Here is a 23,009-nt window from a genome sequence, read left to right on the forward strand (position 1 = left end):
TTTCAGAATTCTAATACATCCACTGTAACATCCTTTAAAATCAGGTTGTGACTTGTCAAGGCCCACAACACTCAGAGTATTGATGAGAGTGTTGATGTTCTACCAACATGTGTCTTTGTGTTAAAATCCCAATTAAAAGGAAGCCATAATAATAGCACAATTGAATGAATAAAAATAACTTTCATAAATGCCTATGTACGACTTGCCAGTTATGGCAGCTGAATAAGAATTTCAGGCAGATGTGATGACAGAATAACTTTTGAGAGCACAGTAAAATTATCTTGCAGAGAAATACACCACACTAAAGGCCATGGGATCTGAGAAATCATGATTTCTTGAAGTATTAAAAATAGCTTGCATGGGATACCAGTAAGTTCAACATAGTTTTTGATCAAGTGGGATGAAAAGTGCTGCTAACATACAATTGTTCTAAATTTCAAAGCAGATGCTGTGTTTTCCATTGAACCTGAGAGTGAGAACAAATACATCTAAATACATCCAATGCTCCTTACAGGATGGAACCCTGACTGTAGTTGATAGCATTTCCTTGTGGAGACAACAAGAACTTTATATGCATAAAAATAATATTTCTGCAATGTGTTCTGATCCTGATTTGATCCAACATCTCCTGTCAGTCAAAGGTTTCAGGAGTTTCTTTATCCAATACCCCTGAAATCTGTTTTTGTACAATTGCACACCGTTTCATGCTCCAGCTCAAATACTAGTTTTTAAACAAGTGGCATTTATTCATGTGTGACAGAAAAGTATGAGAGAATGGAATCATCTTGTCATTAAGGAGCAGAACCAGTTTTCATGAGATCTGGCTCTGCCATGGACTTCTCAGATCAAGACTACAAAATTCACCCTTTCTGTGCATTTTATCCTTAGTAAAATGGAGACAAAGATATCTTTGATATTTCTCTTGCTTATTTTGGCATGTACCATTTTTAACAATGTGATTTTCATTGGAGGCTACCAATATTAATGTCATAGAAACAAAACAGTTGAAAATCCAGACAAAGTACAGTACTAGATTTTTTCCTCTCTCTCCCCCCTCTAGGTTTTTAGAGTGTGGGATATACAGACTCTTTCACCACTGCAGGTCTTTTATGAAGATCATGGGACTCCAGAAGAGATGAATTCCTTTCCCATGGTATTTGACAATGATCATGGCCTGCTTTTCACAGGTATGTTTTTGCAGTTGTGAGAGCACGCCCCTTCTCCTAGAATCCTGTTATCATTATGATTAAATACAACTGAGGTTGAGTACAGGAGTAAGGTATATGAGAACATACAGAATACTGGGAGATGAGAGTATTGCACATTAAGACTGTTTTAAATTGGGTTATATATGGTGCTAAGTTCAATATTGAAAATTGAGTTTTATATATTTGGGTTGATTTCTTTTCATGCCAACCAACACTGCCACTAGGGGATTTATGGCTTCTACTAATTTGCAGTCAGGATGTCAATCTCATCAAAGGTGGGCAAAGGACTGGGTAAGACAGGTAAATACTTAACCATTGTTTGATTGGTGCTTTTTGGGGACTGTGTGTGAATGTTTTCTGCTTCAGAGAGCAGGTATTCTCAAAAAAACAAACAATATTCCATACCCTCTTCAGAAGAACTCATATGAGCCCAATGGTTTACATGAAAACTTTTAATTTCCTGGAAAAGTAATTATGCACAAAATTTATATATTCTCACTTCTCTCACCTTGTGCAGGTTCAGAAGTCATTGATATTTATCCCCTAGCTAATGTGATACAATATTCAAAAGAGTTGCCTCAGACACATGAGAAGAGCCTCAATGTTCTGCTTTACAACAGGACTTTTCACCAGATCCTCAGCATTTGCACTGAGTCAATACTGAAGGTGAGTGTAAGTTGTCACCCTTTATACTGAAAAATAAAAGTCTCAGGGTTTTTTTTATTCTGAGTAAGTTATCAGGAAAATTTTAAAGTTACTAGTATTTTTCATTCAAAGTGTTGTTTTTATGGCTATATTTGGGATCCAAATAAGTAGTAGCCATGAACCCTACTTGGGTTCAGAAAATCCAACTTTTCTTTTTAACAGTGCTACAATAATCATAAGAGGTACTGAGAACCTGTAGTTTTCACCAGTTGTTGGTACATTAGATGGCAAAATTTGTAGGGAGAGGTAGCATTTTTTATTGGGTCAGCTGGTGATGCATGGCATTCCTGTGGAGAAAGGCTTGCTTGTGTAATGGTTTATTCAATTTATACTCTCTCTGAAGATGTTATTTTTCACTGTAAACCCTGCCTTCCTTAGACCACATGGCTGCAACTTTATTAAAATCACAAGATAATTTTGAGCACTTGGTGCTACAGAAAATCAGATTCCAGGCCATATGAAATCAGTGGCTACTTGATAAATCCAGTTGAATCTGAGCTATCCCACTACAGTGACCAAATTTTATACTGGCATTTTATTATAAGATGTTGCTTAAATTTCTAAAAAGATTCAATAATGATCAGAGATAGTTGTTTCTGAAAAGCCTCATTTGTATATCCTGAACAGATACTATAACTCAAACAATTCTTTCTAATTAAATTTCTTTACTTTTAAACTGTAAAAACATTTTATATTTAATGTCAATATCTCTGACAGGGGACTTTATCATAGCATACATAAAAAATGGAGCCTCCCCTTGCCTGGGTGGCTTCCCTAGAGAGGGGGACATTTGCAGGGAAAATACTCTGGTGTTTCAGTAAAAAATTTACTATTGGCCATAATTTCTCCTGTTAGAGTAGAACACATTGTGTGACTAGTTTTAGAGGATGTATTAAAAATAACTATCCTATTATTTTTTTCAGGTCTGGGACCTAGAAACAGGATCTCAAATATATCAAATAGAAGATGCACATGGGGTGAATACTGAGGTGACCTGTGCAGCCATTGACATAAATGGGGTTTATCTTGCTACTGGGGCATGTGATGGTAAAGCAATTAAATAATGGCTACCTTTTTTTTTTTCACCTTTACTACTTTTTATTACTTTTTGGGGTTTTTTTAAATGGCATATTGCATTAGAAGACAGAACTCTTTGTCTTGACTGTGTCAGTGGCAGAATTAATTTTGATTGTACAGCTATCAGTCTGTAGAAGGGTGGGATGAGTCTTGGCTGGGTTCTCTTTCATAGGTGGTTCACAGAAGCATGATTTTAGGCTGCTTGGGCTCTGATTCTTTTTTAGCCTATTACTCTTTGAAAAACTGTCTTCAAAGCTCTTGGTCTGAAAAGTTGTTTCCTCATAATGATGAGGACCTAGATCTATAACTAAATGGCTGCAGATGAAGTTTTTAAATTTTCTAGTCTCTAAGCTCTGTTTTATAGTGTTGGAAGTCCTTGAACAGTAGAAGATATGGATAGATAGATAGATAGATAGATAGATAGATAGATAGATAGATAGATAGATAGATAATGTTTCCTGTATTTTTCATGTCTGTTATTAAGGATGCATGGGTAAAATGTTCAACACACCTGAGTTTTTAAAATACATGAAATTTATGAATGCTGCCTCCATACAACATACTGGCTAACATTTCTTGTTTCTACCTGGGGGCAGAGACTGCACCCTTTATGGATCTTAAGAGCACAACAGAAGGTCAATGTTGTCAAGTCTTACAAAAGAAAAGTCACATGTAATTAATTGCCTCAAACTGGATTTTCTCTTTCTTTCTCTTTTCCTTGTTTGATTCCCTGGATTTACAGCATAGGTTTTTGCTAAAAGTTCATTCCCTTTTCTACATTTTTGTCACCCCTGTGCAGGAACAGTGAAAATCTGGGAGTTTGAAAGCGGGCAAGAAGTTAAAGCCTTGCCTTTAGCACAACACAGCGATGATGAGCATCGTGTGCTGAAGATAATATATCTGAAGGCTGATAAGGGTCAACATGCAGTTATTGTTTTGGAGCAGAGAGGGAAGATAAAAATCATTCAGGTTTTTCAAATATGCTTCTTTCCCCCCCGCCCCAATTTCATTTGGTAGCCCCTCATTTCTGAGGATAAAAGAAGACTTTTTTATTAATTAGTAGTAACTTTTAGAAACTATCAAGGAACAATCTACTATGTCAACATAATCAACTTAGCTTTCTGCCCTTCTGTCTAGTGTTAAAGTGTTTATTAGTCCATCACTGTTTGTCAGCATTCTAAGGATTTTTTCCTTGAGGTTGCTTTTTCATTTGTGATTGAGGTTTCAGTAGTTACAGATCCTTTGAAGAAATGGCTTTTAAATATTGGTGTTGTTAGTACAGATGCTGTTTTGTCTATTTAAAGAGCTTCTTAAGATAAAATTTGAATGGAAAGAGTATTTTATTTTATTTTTGTTTAAAATTAATCGATTAAGACAGTGGATTCTTATGAACTGATACAAAGAAACAAGGCAGTAATAAATCAGATTGACTTGCTTGCCTTGATTTTGAGCATCTACTCTGTGTTCCTTTCAGCTAAAACTAACAGGATGCATTTGCATCTTACAATAATTATGGCTTAACTTCTCAGACAAACTTCCATGTTTCTGGATGAAACATTTCTCAAATTGGAATGTGTAACCTGGGACAAAATTCTTCTGAAACTTTAAAGCTGCTATGTGCAAGATAGAAAATGTCAGTTTAGACAGATGATACATTTGAGGAAAAAAATCCCAAATATACAGGTTCTCATCTCAGTAAATAATTTATTCTTTCAAGCCTGCTAATGAAAAGCTGCTTTATACAGGGTTTGCTTCTGTTATTCAGACTTTTTGGAACTACTGCATTATACCACTTGTTCCCCAGTGTTATTACTGAAATTGTTTAACATTCATTAACTGTAAATGATGTAAATGTATCCCTTGACAAACAGGCTGGTGAAGAGTTGAGTTTCCTCCAAGTCTTTATGAAGCTAAGTAGATTAATACTGTTTCACATACTTGCAGAACTACATTTTTACACAAACATTTCTGTGATAATGAGAAATATAGGTTGTTTTATTACTGGCTTTTTAAAAGGCTTTAAATACAGTAGTTAGCAAGATTAACTGGAATAGCAGCCCAAAACAGTTCATCCTTTGCAGGACTCTACTACAGATCTCTCAATTTTTAGTCCTTCCCTAAAGTTATTTCTTTTTTTATTAACTCAATAGCATAAGCTTTACTAAAATCTTAATTTACTGCTTCATTCTCTAGCTCAGGATATCTGTGAAAACAGTAGCAAACCTAAGGAGCTGATTTCAGTAAAACTTTAAAAAATGGACAGAAATTCCAATGTTACTGCAGAAACTAGATCAATTCACTAGGAGTCAATTTGTTATAGTTGGAAAAACATCAAAGTAACTCCCAGTTGCCTCTAGGTGTGATGGGGAGGAATCAGAGACTCAGGGCTTTAGCTGAGCTTTAGCTTCTCTTCTCACATAACTGGAACAACCATCACTTTTGCTGGATGTTTTGGTGGATATGAAATAGAGAGTAACAATGTTTGGGAAGTAAGCAGCTAAAACTAAGACAACAACTTATTTTAAGGAGGTAGTTAAAATGAGTAAAATCAATGGCTCTGATCAATGGCTCAACAGCTGCACAGCTTCTAATGTAACAGCAGGTAATTTAAGAAGAGCTGGAATGTATGTCTAGATGAAGCTTCAGTTTGCAGTTTATGCATATCCTAGTTAATAACTGTAACAGTTTTTGTAATTTGTCACAGAAAACAAGCTTTTGATACACACTTGCTATAATACTTTATGAATAGAGAAATCCTTTCCTTCCTCTTTCATTAAGTCAGTTATTTTAATAGGGTGACTCAGCTCAAACAGATCTACATGTCACATGGGTGCTTCCTGAGATAGTGCCATTTCCACGAAGGGATCCAGTTGTGTATCTGTCACTGAAGCCTAGCTCCTTACAAACACAAGATTTTTTTCCAGAGATTCGGCTTCTGTGTAACACCAGTTCCATGAAAAATGATACCGAGGTGAGAAACACTTCAAAGTTTCGCATCATTTACAGAAGATTGGAAAGTAAAATGGTTATTGTGCTCACAAGGATTTCATGTTTTAGCAACAGGAAAAGAACCAAATAATTATTCCCCACTGTGATCCCTTACAACCTTACACGTTCTATGATTCTGTGATTCCAAACTTTTCAACACACTGAAAGAAATACACAGAATAAATCACGTAAGGAAGTGACTGTTTCTAAGAGCTGTATCTTCCTAGAAGTCCATTGTATGGTTATCACCATAATTAAGGAGTTGCTCTGAACATACACTTCCCAATCCTGTACAATATAGTAAGTTGTGATTTTCACATAAACATCTCTAGAAATGAGATGGCTTTCTTCCTATAGCTAGGTTGGCTTTTAGTAATAGAGGCATGTAAAGATCAAGCTGAGTATCAGAGTGATTCCATTTTCTCCTCTTAATGCTTCAGTAAAATAAAATGTCAAATCTATGTTTCAATTTAACTTGAATAGTCCACAAGACTTAAGTCCTGTCTTGTAAAATTTCACTAACTTTGTAACAGATATGGATGATCTTTATGGAAAGGTCATTACATCTCTGTTCAGTGACTTCTTTAACTCGATTAGAATATCTCCACAGATACCTACTTTTGATTTATCTTCAGCCCTTACCTGTTTTCACATGCTAGAACTGCAACTGTGCTGTAAAAAGCAGATCAGGTTGGAGGCTCCTGTCCTCTGCAGCAGGGAGTCTCCCAATATTTTCACTCCCTGCTTCCTCTGGTGTTTATATGTAGCTCAAATACGATAGTATTAAAATAGCATGCCACATGCAGTTGTTGTAGACACTGTCAATTTAGGCATTTTGCTAGATTAACAGTTAAAATACTTCACTGTCTATAGTGTCCTACTCTTACTCCTACTCAATTTTTTGTTTTAATCTTCTTTGTAGACTTTTTTATCTTCTGTGGATATTAAGTGTTTTGATGTTTCAAAAGAAGAAGGATTCAAAATGATAGCTACAGGAAGTGCAAATGGTCAAATAAATTTGTGGGATTTTGAATCTGCCTCTGTGAAATGCCTGTAAGTATTACTTTCATGCCTTCTGATCTCCATTATGTCATACAAACTTTTCAAATGACATACCGGGAACTCCAGTATGCCCAAATATAAAGAGTGATTTACAAATGAAATTAAAGTAGCAATTTATGGGGGGCCTCCTCCCTCCCACTTCAAACTACTTCACTAGCTAGTCCTGATATTGCAGGTAGAAGAAATGATCAGGTGAGTCATTTGGGGAAGGGATGATGTAATTAAAAATAATGTTTTAACAGAACTCATCACTGCCACTGAAGGAAACTCTCATTATATATATCACTCTAGTCATTGACTAGAAACATCCTTATTTTGGAAGTTTTATGTTTGGGAGGACATTTAGAAGTAATGTCACTTCAGATGATAATGGCAGATGTTCTACATTATCAGTATCTTGATCACTGTTCATACCTAGAAGACTAGAAGTCACATTCAAGGAGGAGAAACCTGATGTGATTTTGGAGGTTTGAGAGTAAAGAGCTTTCAGAGAAAATGACAAGGAGTGAGCACATGATGGTTCCAGAGATTCTTATTCCATTAAGATGCTACATCAGTAAACTGAAAAATGGCAACATGTCTGGTTAGACTGAATGAAGCAGAATGGCAGTATTCCTGTTAGTGAAGGAATACATGTCTTTTAGGACCATACAAAGTCAATATCTAACTGTCCTACCCAAGAGTTTCACTTTATCCTTCATGTGTAAAATTGGCAAGTTTGTTAGAAAGTGAGACAAGTTTTCTGTATCACAAAAAATAATCAAAACTTCACTGAAGTTCAGACAGTGGCTCGCTCTTTATATTTTCTTTCCCATATATGAGGCAGCCAATTCATATTGATGCATGGAAGACAGGAAAGTCAATGCTTTGTAAGTAGGGTACTTTACCCAAGGTTCACATCATTCTTTGAGTGCCAGGAAAAAGGTACATTGCTAGCATTAACTTAGCTACTTAAGTTACTTCACTCTCCTCTTAAATACTAATCCTCAAGAAAATACTTGGCTGAATGAAATTTTCATCATTCTATCAGGTACCTGTTTTTCCCAGCACAGGCACATTCTGTATCTCCTCTCCACTGATATTAAACCATCATAACTGCTTAACTGATTCTGAAAAACTGTCTAAAACTTTAAGTGGCATGCATTCTGGGAAATTAAAAGTTTTTGGTTTTTTTTTAATTACAAGTTAAATGTGAAACATTTTCTGGAACATTACAAAATTTATCTCAAGTATCCTGTACAAATATCTGTGTTTTCAGGCGTAAAACTACTGAAGACCAGGGCTCTGGAGTCAATGCCGTATTATTCCTTGTACATAGTGTTTCCTCTTCCAGGTAACTGTGCATTTTATCTTCCTTGGGGACAGGCACGGTACTTGGAATTTTGTTGTAGTAAAATGATGTAATGTTTCTCCAAGATAGCTTATTTGAATTCAGAATGTATTTGTATTTCATCAATTCAAGTCCATACAGTTAATTAGCTTACCCATTCTTAAACTTTCATAGTGCTTGTCAAACAATATGATATGTTATTTTTCTACTCAGCTCTCCTTTTTTCCTCTAAATTGTCTCATAAGTCTCAATTATGTTGAAGAATTCAAGAGAAGGTAGCTTTTGCCCAGTATCTGTTTTCCAGTGTACCATAACTTCGATTATCTCTGTGAGATAATTCTGTGGCAGCAGGCTTTTTCTTTATTATAAACCTGATAAAATCCTCCTGCTTTTAGATACTCTCAGCAAAGAGGCAAGCACATTGAAGTGTGTAGCCACAAGATTCCTCTTAAAACAAGCTAGAAGCTTCCATAGGTTGGCTTCCAGTGGATAGGCAAAGACAGTGGTAGCCAAAAGGATTCAGTATGGCTTAAACATATATGCAGCTTTAAGTTTTTAGCAACTAGACAGCTTTTTTGCTCTTGTGAACCATAAAGCTGGTTTATGGTCTTATGTTGTTTTAAAATCTTCAAGTAGCTTATGCTACTTGATATCAGTGTTACTTAATTGAACATAAATTCTCTTTTTGACACTATAACTTAATGATTAGTTTAAGAAATCTTAGCTAAATAAAAAAGAAATTGTTAAAATTCAAAAATAGATTTTTTTATATAAATGAAGATAAGCCTTTACTATTCTTAAACAGGAAGATCCTACAATGACTTGTAAAATCATAGTCTTAGGATGTTTTGTATTTACTGGGAAGATACCTGGATAAATTTGACTGATCATACACATACACACACACAAATGTTCAAGCATTATAGCAAATCTGTAAAATCAAACACTGAAAATTGAAAAATTATGGCCACCTGACCAAATTTAAGGGGACTATCCCAGCTGCATAATTTCTAACTATCCCAGTTATTCAGATACTCTTGCCAAAAACAGAGCAGAATTTTTCAGTCAGAATTTTTCTTGACTCAGAAATAAAACCATTGAAGATCACATCTGTTTTTTTCCTTATTTTCTTCCACAAAACCTCATTATTGAGAGTTTTCATAACAAATTGAAAATAAGTTTCTATAATTAATTGAAAACTCTTTGCAGAGAAATTACTGTGTAAAATGAAAGAGAAGAAGCTATTGGCATGCAGTTAGCTTTTCCCTTTCATGCATTAGAGATGAATACCAATGTTACTTTTCATTTACTATGGATTTCATTAGCTCAAAACTCCTGCCAGGGGATGTTGGCTGTGTAATATGCAAATATTGCCTAGTTACTTTAAAAAATATGTAAAAATAAATAACCCTTAGTCTAATCAGTTCAAGTACCATTTTATCATGTTTTTTAATGCTGGGTGATGTTGATTTCCAGATATCAAATAGTATCTTCAAGAATGTCAGAGATCTTCAGTAATTTCTTTTACACAGGAAAAGAAGTTCCCTGTCCCCTGCTCCATCTGTGAAGAGTGAGGCCAGTGCCATGCCAGAGCAAAAGGAGAATTCTTTGGACCATCGTGAGGTAGGTGTGGTGGTTTGATGGATTTGGTAGCATTCAAAACAAATTTCTGGTTTCTTTTTGGTCTTGGTTTTAAAATACTGTAACTTACTAAAATCCCTCCATAACACCATCCAGAAAACTAAATATCAAGAATTATGAAGAAATTATCTTTATTTAGCTTTGTTAAACTGGCTGGGACAGTGCATTAAGAATCTTTTGTTAGTCAGCTGGCTCTGTGACACATGGAATAAGTGACTATCAAAGTGTTTGGCAGATATTTATCATTTGCAATTCTGACTTTCAAATGGGGGTACACAAAAATTCAAAGGGGAAGGTAAAATAGACAAATCATTAAGTACTTGAATAAAAGCAGAATCACTTCTACATTGCAGCCACAGTTGCTTGGATACATTCTTTCAAATGAAAGTATCTTTTTTACTTTTTTCTTTTTTCCTTTTTTTTTTTTAACCACCACTGTACTGTTTGAATCTCTATATTTTTGCATTACGGTTTTTGTGACACTTTTTGCCCTTCTGTGCCAGGACATGCCATACCTGCAGAGCAACAAAAAGTAAGTAGGTAAAAAGAGGAAAATCCTGCTATCTCTCAGATTTTTACCAGCATGTTGTTTCAGCAGAACATGGCACTTGGATAGATTCCCAAGCAAACACTGGCTTAATTGCAATCTGCAAACTAAAGTATCCAGTGCAATGTGCTGTGTTCTCATTAGAATAACAAATGGAAAGTGATTTGCAACCTTTAAAAAGATTCCTGAAAGTCCCATACATCAAGTCTTACATATTAATGTGTAGGAAGAGATTTAAGTGACTTGTCCTCTTCTGAGATACCTCAAACACTCATGGTCACAGTTTTCCCTGCCTTATTTGACTTGGCAGTTTCTGAGGTCAGTATACTGATTATGTCAGCCTTGGGGATCCTTGGAAGCCTGTGTGGCAAGGCACAAATGAGGATATGTGAAAATTCTCTTGCTGAAAATGTAGACATGAGTAAATATTTATCTATGTATAAATGTATTTATACATGTCATTAATTTTTGCCCAGGGCAGTAACAAGACTATATTCATGCTCTGAATGACACTCTCAAAGAGGTCTAGGTTACATTCACATGATTGTAAGTGATTTACTTTGCTTGTCTTAAGAAGTTAAGGCTATTCAGACAAATTTACATTTTACATGCTCCTTAATTCCCATTAATTTATTTTGCGATTTGTTCATCTGTTGATTCTCTTCAAATAAAGTATTTCTTGTTTATACTCAGTGGAAATTGGAGGAATATTTGAATAATCCAACTAAAAAAATAAGTTCTTAAAATAATTTCAACTAGTGAACTGTTTTGTAGTTACACCCAAATTCCATTTCCTAATTCTCTTACATTTTATTCTTTTCTTTTAGAAAAATGAAGAAAGTGATGAAATTAATACAGAAATAAAAACAGGTATGGAAGGATGTTTTTCATTCTTTTTGATGTAAATACATAAGTTCTGCCCGGATTATTGTAGAAACCGAGTTTGTCAGTTTGGCTGGCAAACTGTGTTTAGAATAATTGGGATACCTTTGATATGTGGATGATAGATGTCACTGTCTTCTGCTCCCTCCTGACTTGCAGTTATTTCCCAAAAAGCCAGACCAGGATGCAGGATATGCAAGACCATAGTTGCTTTTCTCTCCGAGTAGACATGATAACACTTTCAGAGTTTGGGAATGTCAACTATACACACTTTCTTTTCTACATAAATATTCAAGCAATGAATTATTGAAATAGTATAGCAAAAGCCAACTTGAGTTAAGCATCAGTAAATGGCCTCACAGACAAAAACTTTGAAACTAGGTAAAATTTTAGAAGGAAAATTCTCCGTTATGGTATGTGTCCTTAAAAAATCATAATCAAGAGAGACCCTAGTGCTTAAGAGTCAAAGCTGTGCAAATGAGTTGGTGAATTTTCAAGAAGTAAATCCACTAGATTCTTTTGAATCCCTTAGAAATCCTCTGCTGGAAAGCAGAATTTCCCAATAATAAGAAATTTGATCATCTGCAATATGGATTTAAGATCCATTTATTTGGGAAAGAAAGCACACCCTAAAACCAAAATATTCCTAAGCCTTGTAGCTGCCCAATGAAATAGACACTCATGTTAGGTCTTGCATCCACTGAATGTCTGTGAAGGTCCTGCCAGCATCTCCAGCTCTGGAGAAGTCACAGCAGAAACTCAAAAAGGGTCTCTGTGACCATCCCCTTGCATTTAGCAAAAGTTTTCAATTGGAGAAGTATAGAAATCTATGATTCCAGAATTGTTAAGTATCATGTAGTTACTAAATTTCATTGCAGAATCAATTGTAATCTCAAGAAACCTCATGCAGAGGCTGCACATCTGCCTGGTAGCTGTCCTGATGACCACTATCCTGCACTCCTCCACTCTCACTTGTGCTTGCAGTTCCTGTAAAATCTATGCCTCTCTTCTAAATAAGCTTCTCCCACATCACTGAGCAATAGTTCTGGCTGGTTTAAATAAGATGATGAAGATCGTTCCTGTTTTTTTTCAGTGGTCTTTATCCATATCTCTAATGCTTTTAGAGTAATGTCATCTTGATGATGGATATTATTTTCAAATGTAATTCTTTTTCTAGTGTTATGTAATTTCCATGCATTGAAAAGCAATAATAAAACCTTTTGAGAAAATATATGATCATTTCTGTTCCAAAGCAGAAGAATCAAGTAATTGCAAGAACACCCAAAATCCAGAGATGACTGCACAGTTGTTGAGCGCTAAAGCAGGATATTCACCTCTACTGGCTTCTGCTCATGAAAGCAGCTGTATCCGCCTATGGAGTATTCAGGTAACCAACTGAATGTCTTTGGGAAGGGACTGGAACATTGAGAAGATAATTCCGCCAATCTTTGGAAAATTGCTCTTTAACTAGCAATTGCAGCAGCAGATATTTATTGCATCATTTGGTTTTCAATTTCTTCCATGGACCCAAATTAGTTCTGCTTTACTAAGTCTAGCAGGGCTTAATGGCAAGCAGAAAACAAGGAAACATGATTTGAAATAATTATAACAAACTGACTCTAAATTTATGTGAATGTCTAGAATTTGATTTTTGACCCACAGCATTTACCTTCTAAGAATGGATGATAGGCAAGGCAAAGTGTCCTACTCTCAAAAGAGGATAAATATGTCTGGAAAATTGGACAAGCCAGCTAGCACTAGTAGGGTAACAAACCAGGAGAGAATAGTATCCTAACACATAACATCTACAACAGTTATGGGCTTGAAAAGCCAGTCATGCAACCAAATGGCAAAAGCTTATTTGTCATATCATAGACTTTTCCAGACATCATGTTACTCTAAATAAGATTCACAAAGTAAATACAGCAAGAAGGAAAAGTACCATGATGTGATTGGTTGATTGGTAATATTGGTCATTGTGGCAGACAGTGATCATAAAAAGTCATCCATGTAAGGCTTTTGCAGGAATCCCAGCTAAAGCAAGTCATGGGAAGATTTTTTCAGAAAGATGGTAAGGTAATCTTGCAGATATTTTATGCAAAAATAGAAAATGATGGTAAATGTATCTAAGTCTAGTAGGTGTGAGCTTTATTGGGTTTTGTTTTCTTCACAGTTGATACATTAATGTGCTTAGATTCCTATAGGAATCTCAAAGTTCATATGCCAGTGATGTCATCACCAGAATGATTGTCATCATCATTACAAGGATGACAAAATAAGAAACTCCTTATCCACAAGTCATTCTCCCTCACATCCTCCCAAACTTGAAGAGACAAAAATAGAGAAAGTCTACTGTTGCTAACTTGAAAAATAGAACAAGTTGGTGAAGGAGACATTATGGGCCCATTTGCAGCAAAAAGAAATATTTCAGTAGCAAATGAGGGGCAAGTGGTGAAGTAGGGGTAGGAACAACTGTACTGACTTGCCTGAAGAATAAATAGCTTGTCCTTTTGACATACAAGACAGCAATCCAGAAGAATACACCACAGCAATCTTTGTCATTCAGTAGATTTAGGAATTTACCTTCTTAGCAGCTTTCTGAATAGATATGAGCTCAGTAATGTTGAATAGATAAAACCAATGGCACTCAAGTTCTGACAAATTAATATTTTTAATGTAGGTATTATAAGATAAATATGTGGGGTTTATTTATTTGTTTGTTTGATTATTTGTTTTAGGGAAACTTGATGAAAGAACTTCGGCCATTTTCAGAATATCCCTCAGGTCCTCTGACAGCATTGTGTACAGACATCTTCACTAAAATTCTTTTGGCAGGCAGTAAAGGTGAGTAAACATGTTAGTCATTCTGTTCAGGACAGTCAGTAGGACAAGAAAATATCATGATGTAAATGTGCCAGAAATGTGGAAATGATGATCCAAGTGCTGCCAGTTTTTTTCCATCAAAGCTATAATTAAAAAATTGTAAAAGGTGTTTTGTTTTATTAAAGGATGGTTAAAAGATTAAAGATGAGTATTACAGTGTTATCAGTAGCATAGTTTTAATTTAAAACATTAAAATTTTCTTCATTCACATGCCCTGAATATACTTTCCATCTAAATTATGACATTGATCTCGAGGGCAGAGATTACTGCTAAGAAGAAGAAAAAATTTCAGTTCCATGGTAATAATACTAAATAAAAAGTTGCAACTTGAGCTGTACCAAGAGCTGTGATTCAAACACTGATATGGAGTGCACAGTAACAGCTCCAGCAGTACACAGCTATATAGGAAAAGCACTTGTCTATGCTAGCAGGTCATTGCTAGACTTTGAATTTCACATGAAGTCTGGCTTTCCTTTGGCAGAATGTTCAAAAGTTTATCTGCTATCTGATTCTTCTTCAAACCTTTGGAATTACCCTGGCAATTTTCCATTTCTGTGTCCATCATAATGTGTCACTTTTCTTTTAAAATACATATTAAAATTATTTTCTGCCAGCTTCCGTCTCTTATGTGGTCAGAAACTGGATGGAGCAAGGGATTTTTCCCCTCTTTGTTTCAAGATTGAGCAATAATTTGACTTTTATTACTGGAAATTATGAGGAGTTTTCACTCCTCTCTGATTCAAATGAGTAAAGGAATTCAGAAAGGCAGCATGCACTGAACAGTATTTAAATTAGTTGTGGAAAAGTATCCACCATACTACCTATTCATTTAATACCGTTCCTTTGCCTTTTTGTGTTTGTGTCACTGTGTATTTGCTTTTCATGCTTTCCACGCTCTTCTCTTTTATCTGCAGTACTGCTACCAATTTCCTTTCCCCACTACAGATTTTTCCTTGTTATGAAAAGGTCAGCTTCTCTGCCTGCCTCCTCCCTTGCTTGCACATGAACAGTCTTAGAAATCAGATATGACTGGTATGAAAGTTGGAATTACACAAAATATTCCTCTGTCTTGTAGTAGAAATGAGAAGTAAGAGGCAACTTCATCAGGAAAGGGAGCCTAGGCAGGGAACAGAGCAGTTGTGGATGATAAGGAAAGTGGTTCTTTGATTCTAGTTTTACATGAGTGCACTAAAAGGTTGGAAAGCATTAAGCATTCATTATGTATACAATTAATTAAACTTTGTCCATTTTACCAGGATTGAAAACCAGTGTAATCCCCAGGAAGATCTCATACTTTGGCTGTGCAATAGGCAACTGTCTTGACAAGATGACTCTTGTTTTTCACTCATAATTTAAAGAAAAAGCTTTGCCTTACTTCCATTTCAAACCTATCTAGTTAATGACACATTATTCACAACTAGCATATGTGTTTCTTTAGGTATTAATGAACAGTCCATTATTTCTACTCTGAGATTGACAATAAGTTATATTCACTGTAAACCGACTTGTGTTCTCTCCTTCATTCTGCCCAGTGTCTAATGAGAGTAAATGGCAGCAGCAAGTGAAGGTGTAGCACTAAAGAAACTTACTGATGTTCTGCTTTCTCCTTTCTTAAACAGAAGGATATATTATTCGCTGGAACATTGCCTCATACTTAGAAGATTCACGAAACAAAAAAAGTGTAAGGAATTATCTTTCAGATCTTCTTAACTTGGACAGTGTACCCAGACAAACAGAAAAAAAAATACTGCAGAGCTCTACAGGGATAAAAATGTTTTCTGCGTATAAAGATCATTTTTTCTGCTTGATGCTGTGAAAAAAAAATAGAAAAACATAAATAAAATGGTGTTAGCATTATTTTATTGTGTTTAAAGAAGGCATATTAACAATGAATTTATCCATATCCCCTGGATGGCATTTTTACCATGTGCCATTTGCAGGCTGTTTCATGGAGGGATTATTTTTTCACTTCTTCTAATTTTCAGAAAGACATGCTGATAAATCCACTTAGATAGCAACCATGGTGGGGTACAGAACTGCCTCAAATGTGATTATGTTGCTTTTTTCCCCTCAGAAAATAAAGGAAGAGCTCTGCTGGAGGGCACATGCTACTGAAGTGGTTGACTTATTTATTGAAGAGGAGAAAAATGTGATAGCAACAGCATCCATTGATGGTTCCGTCAGGTATAAAATGACTAACACTTCTTACTGCTATGGCAAATCAGTTGAGATATCTTCAAAGTTCCTTTTCCTGCTGCACTTGTAGATAGACTAGAAGTTAAATAAAGCAAAACACTGGGTGCATTTTCTATTCTGCACTCGAAAGAGCTGGTTTTAATGTAACACTTTTCTGGAAGTCAGATCTTTTGCAGACTGTCATTTTCTTACAGCCCTTGCTTTACTTTGAACACATATGTAATGACTACAGAATTTAAAAAAATTACCTCCTGTTCTAATCCTATTTTAGCTTTCAATACTTATTAAATTGACATGGCATCTAATCAATGTGTATGCAATTACACAATGGAAGCTTGAAGACACTTCATAGACAACTGTAATTCCTTCTTGACTAACAAGTACATTTGGAGGGGTTTCTTTCGGTTTTCTGGAAGTATAAATGAAGAAATTTTGTGTAGATCCTGCTCTGGTGCCAGCACTTTACTACAAGAACAATTCAGAATTTTGGTACATTTACTCTTCATTTTCATCTATACAAACATGAACTAGTTTTTCTTCTGTTTTTTTACAACAACCTTCTGAATTTTTTTCACTTCCAAATTATTTAAATTATAAGAACAATCTCATTGACGTTTTATGCCTAACACACTGAACTCTAGAACAGTGCTGCAGATTTTGATAATGTACACAGATATTATCTCACTTCTGTTTCAGTTCTAAAAATATCCATTTTTCTTTTCTGTCCTTTGGCACTGCTTCTACTATATCTGTAGGCTTTGGCATGCCAGGACTGGATACTATTTTGGTTACTTTGGACAAGCCAGGACGTTTGAACTATCAGATACCAGTCGGTTGATTTTGCCTTCTGATGTTAAGGATTTTTCTGCTATAATTAAAGAGGAGAGCCAACATACGGAAAAGAAGGAGGTTCTATATCCTCTCAGGCTGGACAGAGACAAGTAAGATCTCATACATTTACATATGTGTATGATTGAGGGAACGGTTTTGAAAATATGCTTTAAAAACACCTTTCATCTGAAGGTCAGAAAAATAATAGTACTGTGTGTTATTCAGAAAAATCTTTTTAAAGATGGGTTTTGACCCAGTATAGATAAATCTTTTCATTTTTCTGACTTGGTGACACTCAGGATTAGTTGACGTTCAAGGTTTGAACTCAGTAATAGTGATGACAAGATACTTGTCTCAGCTTTTAGCCTAACTAGAGGTGGTATGTTATAGATACTGTTCAGGTTAGCAGCCTGTTACCTCTCAAATTCCTAAAGTTGCTATATTTCTTGATCTCCAAAAATTTATTGAAAAAGCTTAATGTGAACACTTTCGAGCAAAACACAAATCCTTTTAGAAGAATAAACCCAATTTAATATTTCAGTTTAAGAAATGGTCATCTTAAATTTGCTGGTATGTTATGGATACATTCACATACATGGGTAGAGGATTCACAGATCGTGGCGTTTTGAAACTGGCATTAATGTGAGTTCAATAGCAGTGCTGAATTCTTTTTCTAGATAGAGTTCTTAAGGGATATGGGTTAGTTACCAGTCAAGTCAGAGAGCCTTGGCCCATTAGCTTAAGTACATATTTCTAGTCCTGGAACTCTCTGGTTCATTAATTATTGCATTAACCAAGTGAACAGAAATATTGAAGAGGGCATCTTCAGAGGCAATGTACACAGCGTCTTAAGTAACAAAGCAATCCAAATATGGAAAAAAATATTCAGGACTTAAAAAGTCGCATTGTTTGGTGGTGAGATTTCATATACCATGTCCATTCTTAGACTGCCTTTCAACCAAAGCATTTTGAGACAATGGAAAACCCCTAAGGTGCTTTACTGTTACCCCATTTAATTTGGCATCCTGCTAATAATTATTATTCCATGGAGTTCTTACTAATATGAATAGTGTCACTGCAGTCAGAACAGTAACTCATCAATACAAAGAAGTGCTTGGCTGTGTTTGAAGGACCCCTGTAATTCTTCTGAATAGTCAGCAGTCAGTTTGAAACCTCTGGAACCAAAGATACTATCATTGAGCCAGCTAACCTGAAAGAAACTTACCATAAATTACATGCCTGTGTCAAACTGACTACTTTTTGAGGATTCTTCAAATATTTCAGTAGAGGAGAATGGCTATCATACATTCAAACACATTAACTAAACAGACAAAGAAAATGAGAAATGCTTAACAGTGTAGAGAACTGGAGGGAAAAAAAAGCAGCCACACTCCATGCAATAGAAAGTTTCAGTCTTTTCATTCTACAGGCTTTGTGTGCTGTCACCTCAAGAGTGACCTGGTTCCTCTGGATTAACTGCATCAAATATTGTAATGGAGAGCTAGCCGGCCACGATCCAAAAGGCTGTGTTACTTAGGGACGCTAGGCTTTGTTCTTTGCAGGATGCAGACAATTGTCTTGGGACAAGTCACTTACCTCTTTGATGCTAGTATAATTCACTTATTGGATAACTCATACGATATTGATCACTAAGATAACATTTTAGGATCTCCATTCACAAATCATGTTGTAAATGTTATTAACAGATATATATTCATGTAATCATAGAATTTTTAAGGCTGGAAAATATTTCTAAGATCATCGAGTCGAACCATAAACCAAGGACAGCCATATTCACTTCTAAACCATATCCCTCGTATCCAGATGCCTTTTGAACACTTTCAAGAACAGTGACTCCACCATCTCCCTGGGCAGCCTGTTGCCATGCCTGACTACCCTTTCAGAAAAAAAAAAAAAAAAAAAAAAAAAAAAAAAAAAAAAAAAAAAATCCTAGCATCTAATTAAACCTCCCCTGGTGGAATTTGAGGCTATTTGCTCTTGTTCTGTTGTCATGTGGGAGAAGAGGTTGACCCCCACCTGCCTACTGCCTCCTTTCAGGCAGTTGTAGAGATCAATAAAGTCTCCCCTGAGCCTCCTTTTTTCCAGGCTAAACAACTCCAGCTCTTCCATCTGCTCCTCATAGGACTTTTCCTCTTGATCCTTCATCAGTTCTGTTGCCCTTCTCTGACACACTCCAGCACCTCAACATCCTTCCTGAATTGAGAGACCCAGAGCTGGACACAGCACTTGAAGTGTGCCCTTACCAGTGCTGAGTATGGGGGGACAATCACCCATAGTCCTGCTGGCCAGACTGTTTGTATATCACAGATTGAATATCCCAGAATACTGTGAGTTGGAAGGGACCCACAAGGATCGTTGAGTCCAATCCTTAAGCGAATGACCTGTACGGAGATCAAGCCCACAACTCCAGGATTATGAGCACCATGCTCTACCCTGCTCTACCATGCACCATGAGCTAGTGACTGTGTGCTATTGGCCTTCTTGCCCACCTGGGCACACGTTCAGTCACTGTTGACCAGCACCTCCAGGCCCTTTTCCACAAGGCAGCTTTCCAGCCACTCTGCCCCAGCCTGTAGTGCTGTGAAGGGTTGTTGCGACCCAAGGGCAGGACCTGGCATCTGGCCTTGTTGAATTTCATACTATTTGCCTTAGCCCATTGGTCCAGCCTGTCCAGGTCCCTCTGCAGAGGTTTCCCACTCTCCAGCAGATCAACATTCCCATCCAACTTGCTTCGATCTGTGAACTTACTTTTGGTGCACTTGATCTCCTTGTCCAGATCATCAATAAAGATAAATAAAGATATTAAACAGAACTGGGCTCATCAGCAAGCCCATCACCACTTGTGACTGGGTGCCAGCTGGATTTAACTCCATTCATCACCACTCTCTGGGCCATCCAGTCATTTTTTACCCAACAAACAGTGTACCTGGCCAAGCCATGACCAGCCGGCTTCTCCAGAAGAAAGCTGTGGGAAAATATTCCCCAAATGTCCACACACTTGAAAAGGCACAAACCCATCTGAGCAGCATAGGTGCTTACAGTTTAAAAAAGGATCTCAGGAGATCTATTGAACAATGTCAGCAGGTAGACAGAACCATATAGAAGAATGGTGTCATTCTTCTATATGGTTCTATCTATCTGCTGTAGTTCACCCTGTATTTCCTTAGCTTGTGTGGCCTGACTTATTTTTCTTATTATAAAGGCAAGTGTTAATCTGCATAACAAACACTCTAAATAATTTCTTCTCATGCCCAAATTTGGAAACCAGACATATGAGCAGAGGACACCTTTGTTATGAAAGCCATATTCAGGTGTACTACTCAGAACTTAAAGAAATTATGAAAAGCCATTATCAGACAGTTAAAAGACATGACTCTTGTAAATGGTGTTTATATTAAGATTTCCTGCCTTCTACAGGTGACAGCCATACCTGGATTGACAAAATTTTAGTGAAGTACTCCATGACACCTATGAAGGGGTCGTAATATAAATTATATTTTGAAGATATATGAAATCATTTACATTTCAAACTAATTTCATTTTGGAGCCATATAAGAATATTGTATTCATAGCTTTCATTTTGATAGGAACTTCAGAATTTTTTTTGTCTTGTGCATACAGGTGGAAGTCACTGACCATTTCACCTTCAGAAAAGGCTGGACATGGGGAAGCAGCTCACAGCTTCAAGTTTTTCAGAGCTCTGGCTCCTGAAAAGGTAGCTAATGTATATGCATTTATGTTCTGTGCAACATACAGAAAATAAAAAAAAAAAAATCTCATTTAAAAATTATCTATAAATAACCCTACATATCTTTCTCATTCAATGGACAAGCTAGAGCAAAAATGCAAAAACAGAGGGATCTAAGAGTCTGTGGTTTTCATTCTCATTTTTCACATTTTCAAATTTCAGTTTAAAAGGTAGCCCAAACTGATTCACTGGTTTAAACATGTAAAAGAAACCCTAGAATTTTTCTCTGCTTCAACAGAAAACCTAAATACCTTAAGTTTACTTAAGGATATGTGAAAATGCTAGAATAACAGTGAATCTCTGGTTGCATACAATATTTCTTTCAGGTTTCCTATGAAATCAGAAGCCAGGAGAGTTAAATTTCATTACATATACTTTCTACAACTCTAATTGAATATCAGTGGAGCTCTTCCATCTTTACCTGACTTTAACCTTAAAAGTCATGGGAAAATAAGACTTCTCTTGCAGTTGTTGTAAGAATGTCTTCATTATCTTTTGTCCTCTACTACTAATGCACTGACTTTGGCTTTCCTTGGTCAGCTCGAACCTTTGGAAACTTTTGAGTTTGCAAGCAAACAGGCTGGTGCAGTATTTGGGTTTCTTCCTATATATGAGGTAAGCTCAAGTGTTTTCCACCTTTTGTGGTGGCATTCATACATCAGACGCCATCAGCCCTCGTACATTATTACAGTGACATACTCTGACATTCTGCTGTTAATTGTCTGCTTCTCAATTTTATTTTCTAACATGATTTGCATTACTACCTATCCAACTCCAACTTTGATGGAAGCTTGAGAATCCAACTGAAGTGAGCATGCCAAAAAGTGAGTACCACAGATGTTAACTCCTCCTGTTCAATTTCCTATCATTAATGTTTTGCTCAGATTCAGTTCTTTTAACCAGCCTCAACCTATTGATTCCCATCTGCCCAAAGCTTTGAGTATTTTATGGTAGTATTATTTTAGGGATATTAATGATCTGATCTATTGCAAGCTGTCTAGCAAAGCTTCCTAGGTTTTTCTTCTATGAAGCAAGTTCAGAATATTCCACAGGCTTGTCTATCCCACATATCATAGGACGAAAAGAATCACCCCTAGCAAAGGTGCTAATGCCTTTCTATAGAGGGTACCTAGAGAACTACCTTGGATAAGAATTACATCCTAGATGGCTGATGAGGTGAGATTAATAGAATACTTTGCATTTCACCTGTGCATTCCAATATATATGACCTAATCCTTGTACATGCAGCATTACAGTGTGTCAAAAAAACTCAGAAGCACAGTGTTCAAATAGCTGGCACATAGGCTATTTTTCTGACCATAAACGTACTTTAGAAATCTGTATTTTGTTTTCCTCCTGAAAAAGAAAATAAAATACAGGGGTTCTTGTGCCTTGGGAAATTAGGAACAACTACTCTGAAGCCAATGGCACTGCAATGGATTTACAACAAAATTAAATCAGACATTTTCTGTAAGCTATGTGCACAAAAACATATTTTTGTCTGTGCTGTTACAAAATGCTATCTGTCTGCTCTATTAACCTCAGTATGTCAATTAGTTCTTGAAATTTTTTAAAGGTCTTCAAAGGATCAAAGCTGAGAGGTCCAGTCACAAGGCACGGCATAAGGATCCAGATGCCACTGAAAACTTGAGTCAAGACAAGTAGATGTAGTTTCCATCTTCATTAAAGTGGATTAGCAGATTTCTCCCGTTTTTGTTTTGTTTTTTTTCTCTGTTTTTCTTTTCAATTACATTTAAATCTATTTCATTATTAAGTGGAACATTTAGAAAACAAATCTTCACATGTACTCCAATCTGTCATGCAAAGAATAAATTCTAATAAAGCCAGTGTATGATTATAACCAGATATTGAAAAGCCCATTTGACTTAA

General features: G+C 36.1%; 1 protein-coding gene across 1 annotated transcript in view; it reads left to right on the plus strand.

The window, feature by feature from the left end:
* WDR64 (WD repeat domain 64) overlaps positions 1 to 22,784 on the plus strand; it is a gene marked incomplete at both ends in the record, with an annotated part of 52,667 nt that extends 29,883 nt beyond the window's left edge. Inside the window, 18 exons of the mRNA XM_083857780.1 lie at positions 1,061 to 1,187; positions 1,726 to 1,874; positions 2,837 to 2,960; positions 3,790 to 3,959; positions 5,785 to 5,961; positions 6,901 to 7,031; positions 8,299 to 8,373; positions 9,903 to 9,993; positions 11,386 to 11,428; positions 12,694 to 12,827; positions 14,179 to 14,284; positions 15,943 to 16,004; positions 16,398 to 16,507; positions 17,275 to 17,460; positions 20,993 to 21,086; positions 21,660 to 21,734; positions 21,910 to 21,943; positions 22,696 to 22,784. Coding sequence (XP_083713906.1) covers positions 1,061 to 1,187; positions 1,726 to 1,874; positions 2,837 to 2,960; positions 3,790 to 3,959; positions 5,785 to 5,961; positions 6,901 to 7,031; positions 8,299 to 8,373; positions 9,903 to 9,993; positions 11,386 to 11,428; positions 12,694 to 12,827; positions 14,179 to 14,284; positions 15,943 to 16,004; positions 16,398 to 16,507; positions 17,275 to 17,460; positions 20,993 to 21,086; positions 21,660 to 21,734; positions 21,910 to 21,943; positions 22,696 to 22,784 — 1,977 coding nt within the window. The remainder of the gene's footprint in view (positions 1 to 1,060; positions 1,188 to 1,725; positions 1,875 to 2,836; positions 2,961 to 3,789; positions 3,960 to 5,784; positions 5,962 to 6,900; positions 7,032 to 8,298; positions 8,374 to 9,902; positions 9,994 to 11,385; positions 11,429 to 12,693; positions 12,828 to 14,178; positions 14,285 to 15,942; positions 16,005 to 16,397; positions 16,508 to 17,274; positions 17,461 to 20,992; positions 21,087 to 21,659; positions 21,735 to 21,909; positions 21,944 to 22,695) is intronic.
* Positions 22,785 to 23,009: the final 225 nt, after the last annotated feature.

This window comes from Zosterops lateralis (assembly GCF_965231275.1).
Source record: "Zosterops lateralis genome assembly, chromosome: 3".
Classification (NCBI taxonomy): domain Eukaryota; kingdom Metazoa; phylum Chordata; class Aves; order Passeriformes; family Zosteropidae; genus Zosterops; species Zosterops lateralis.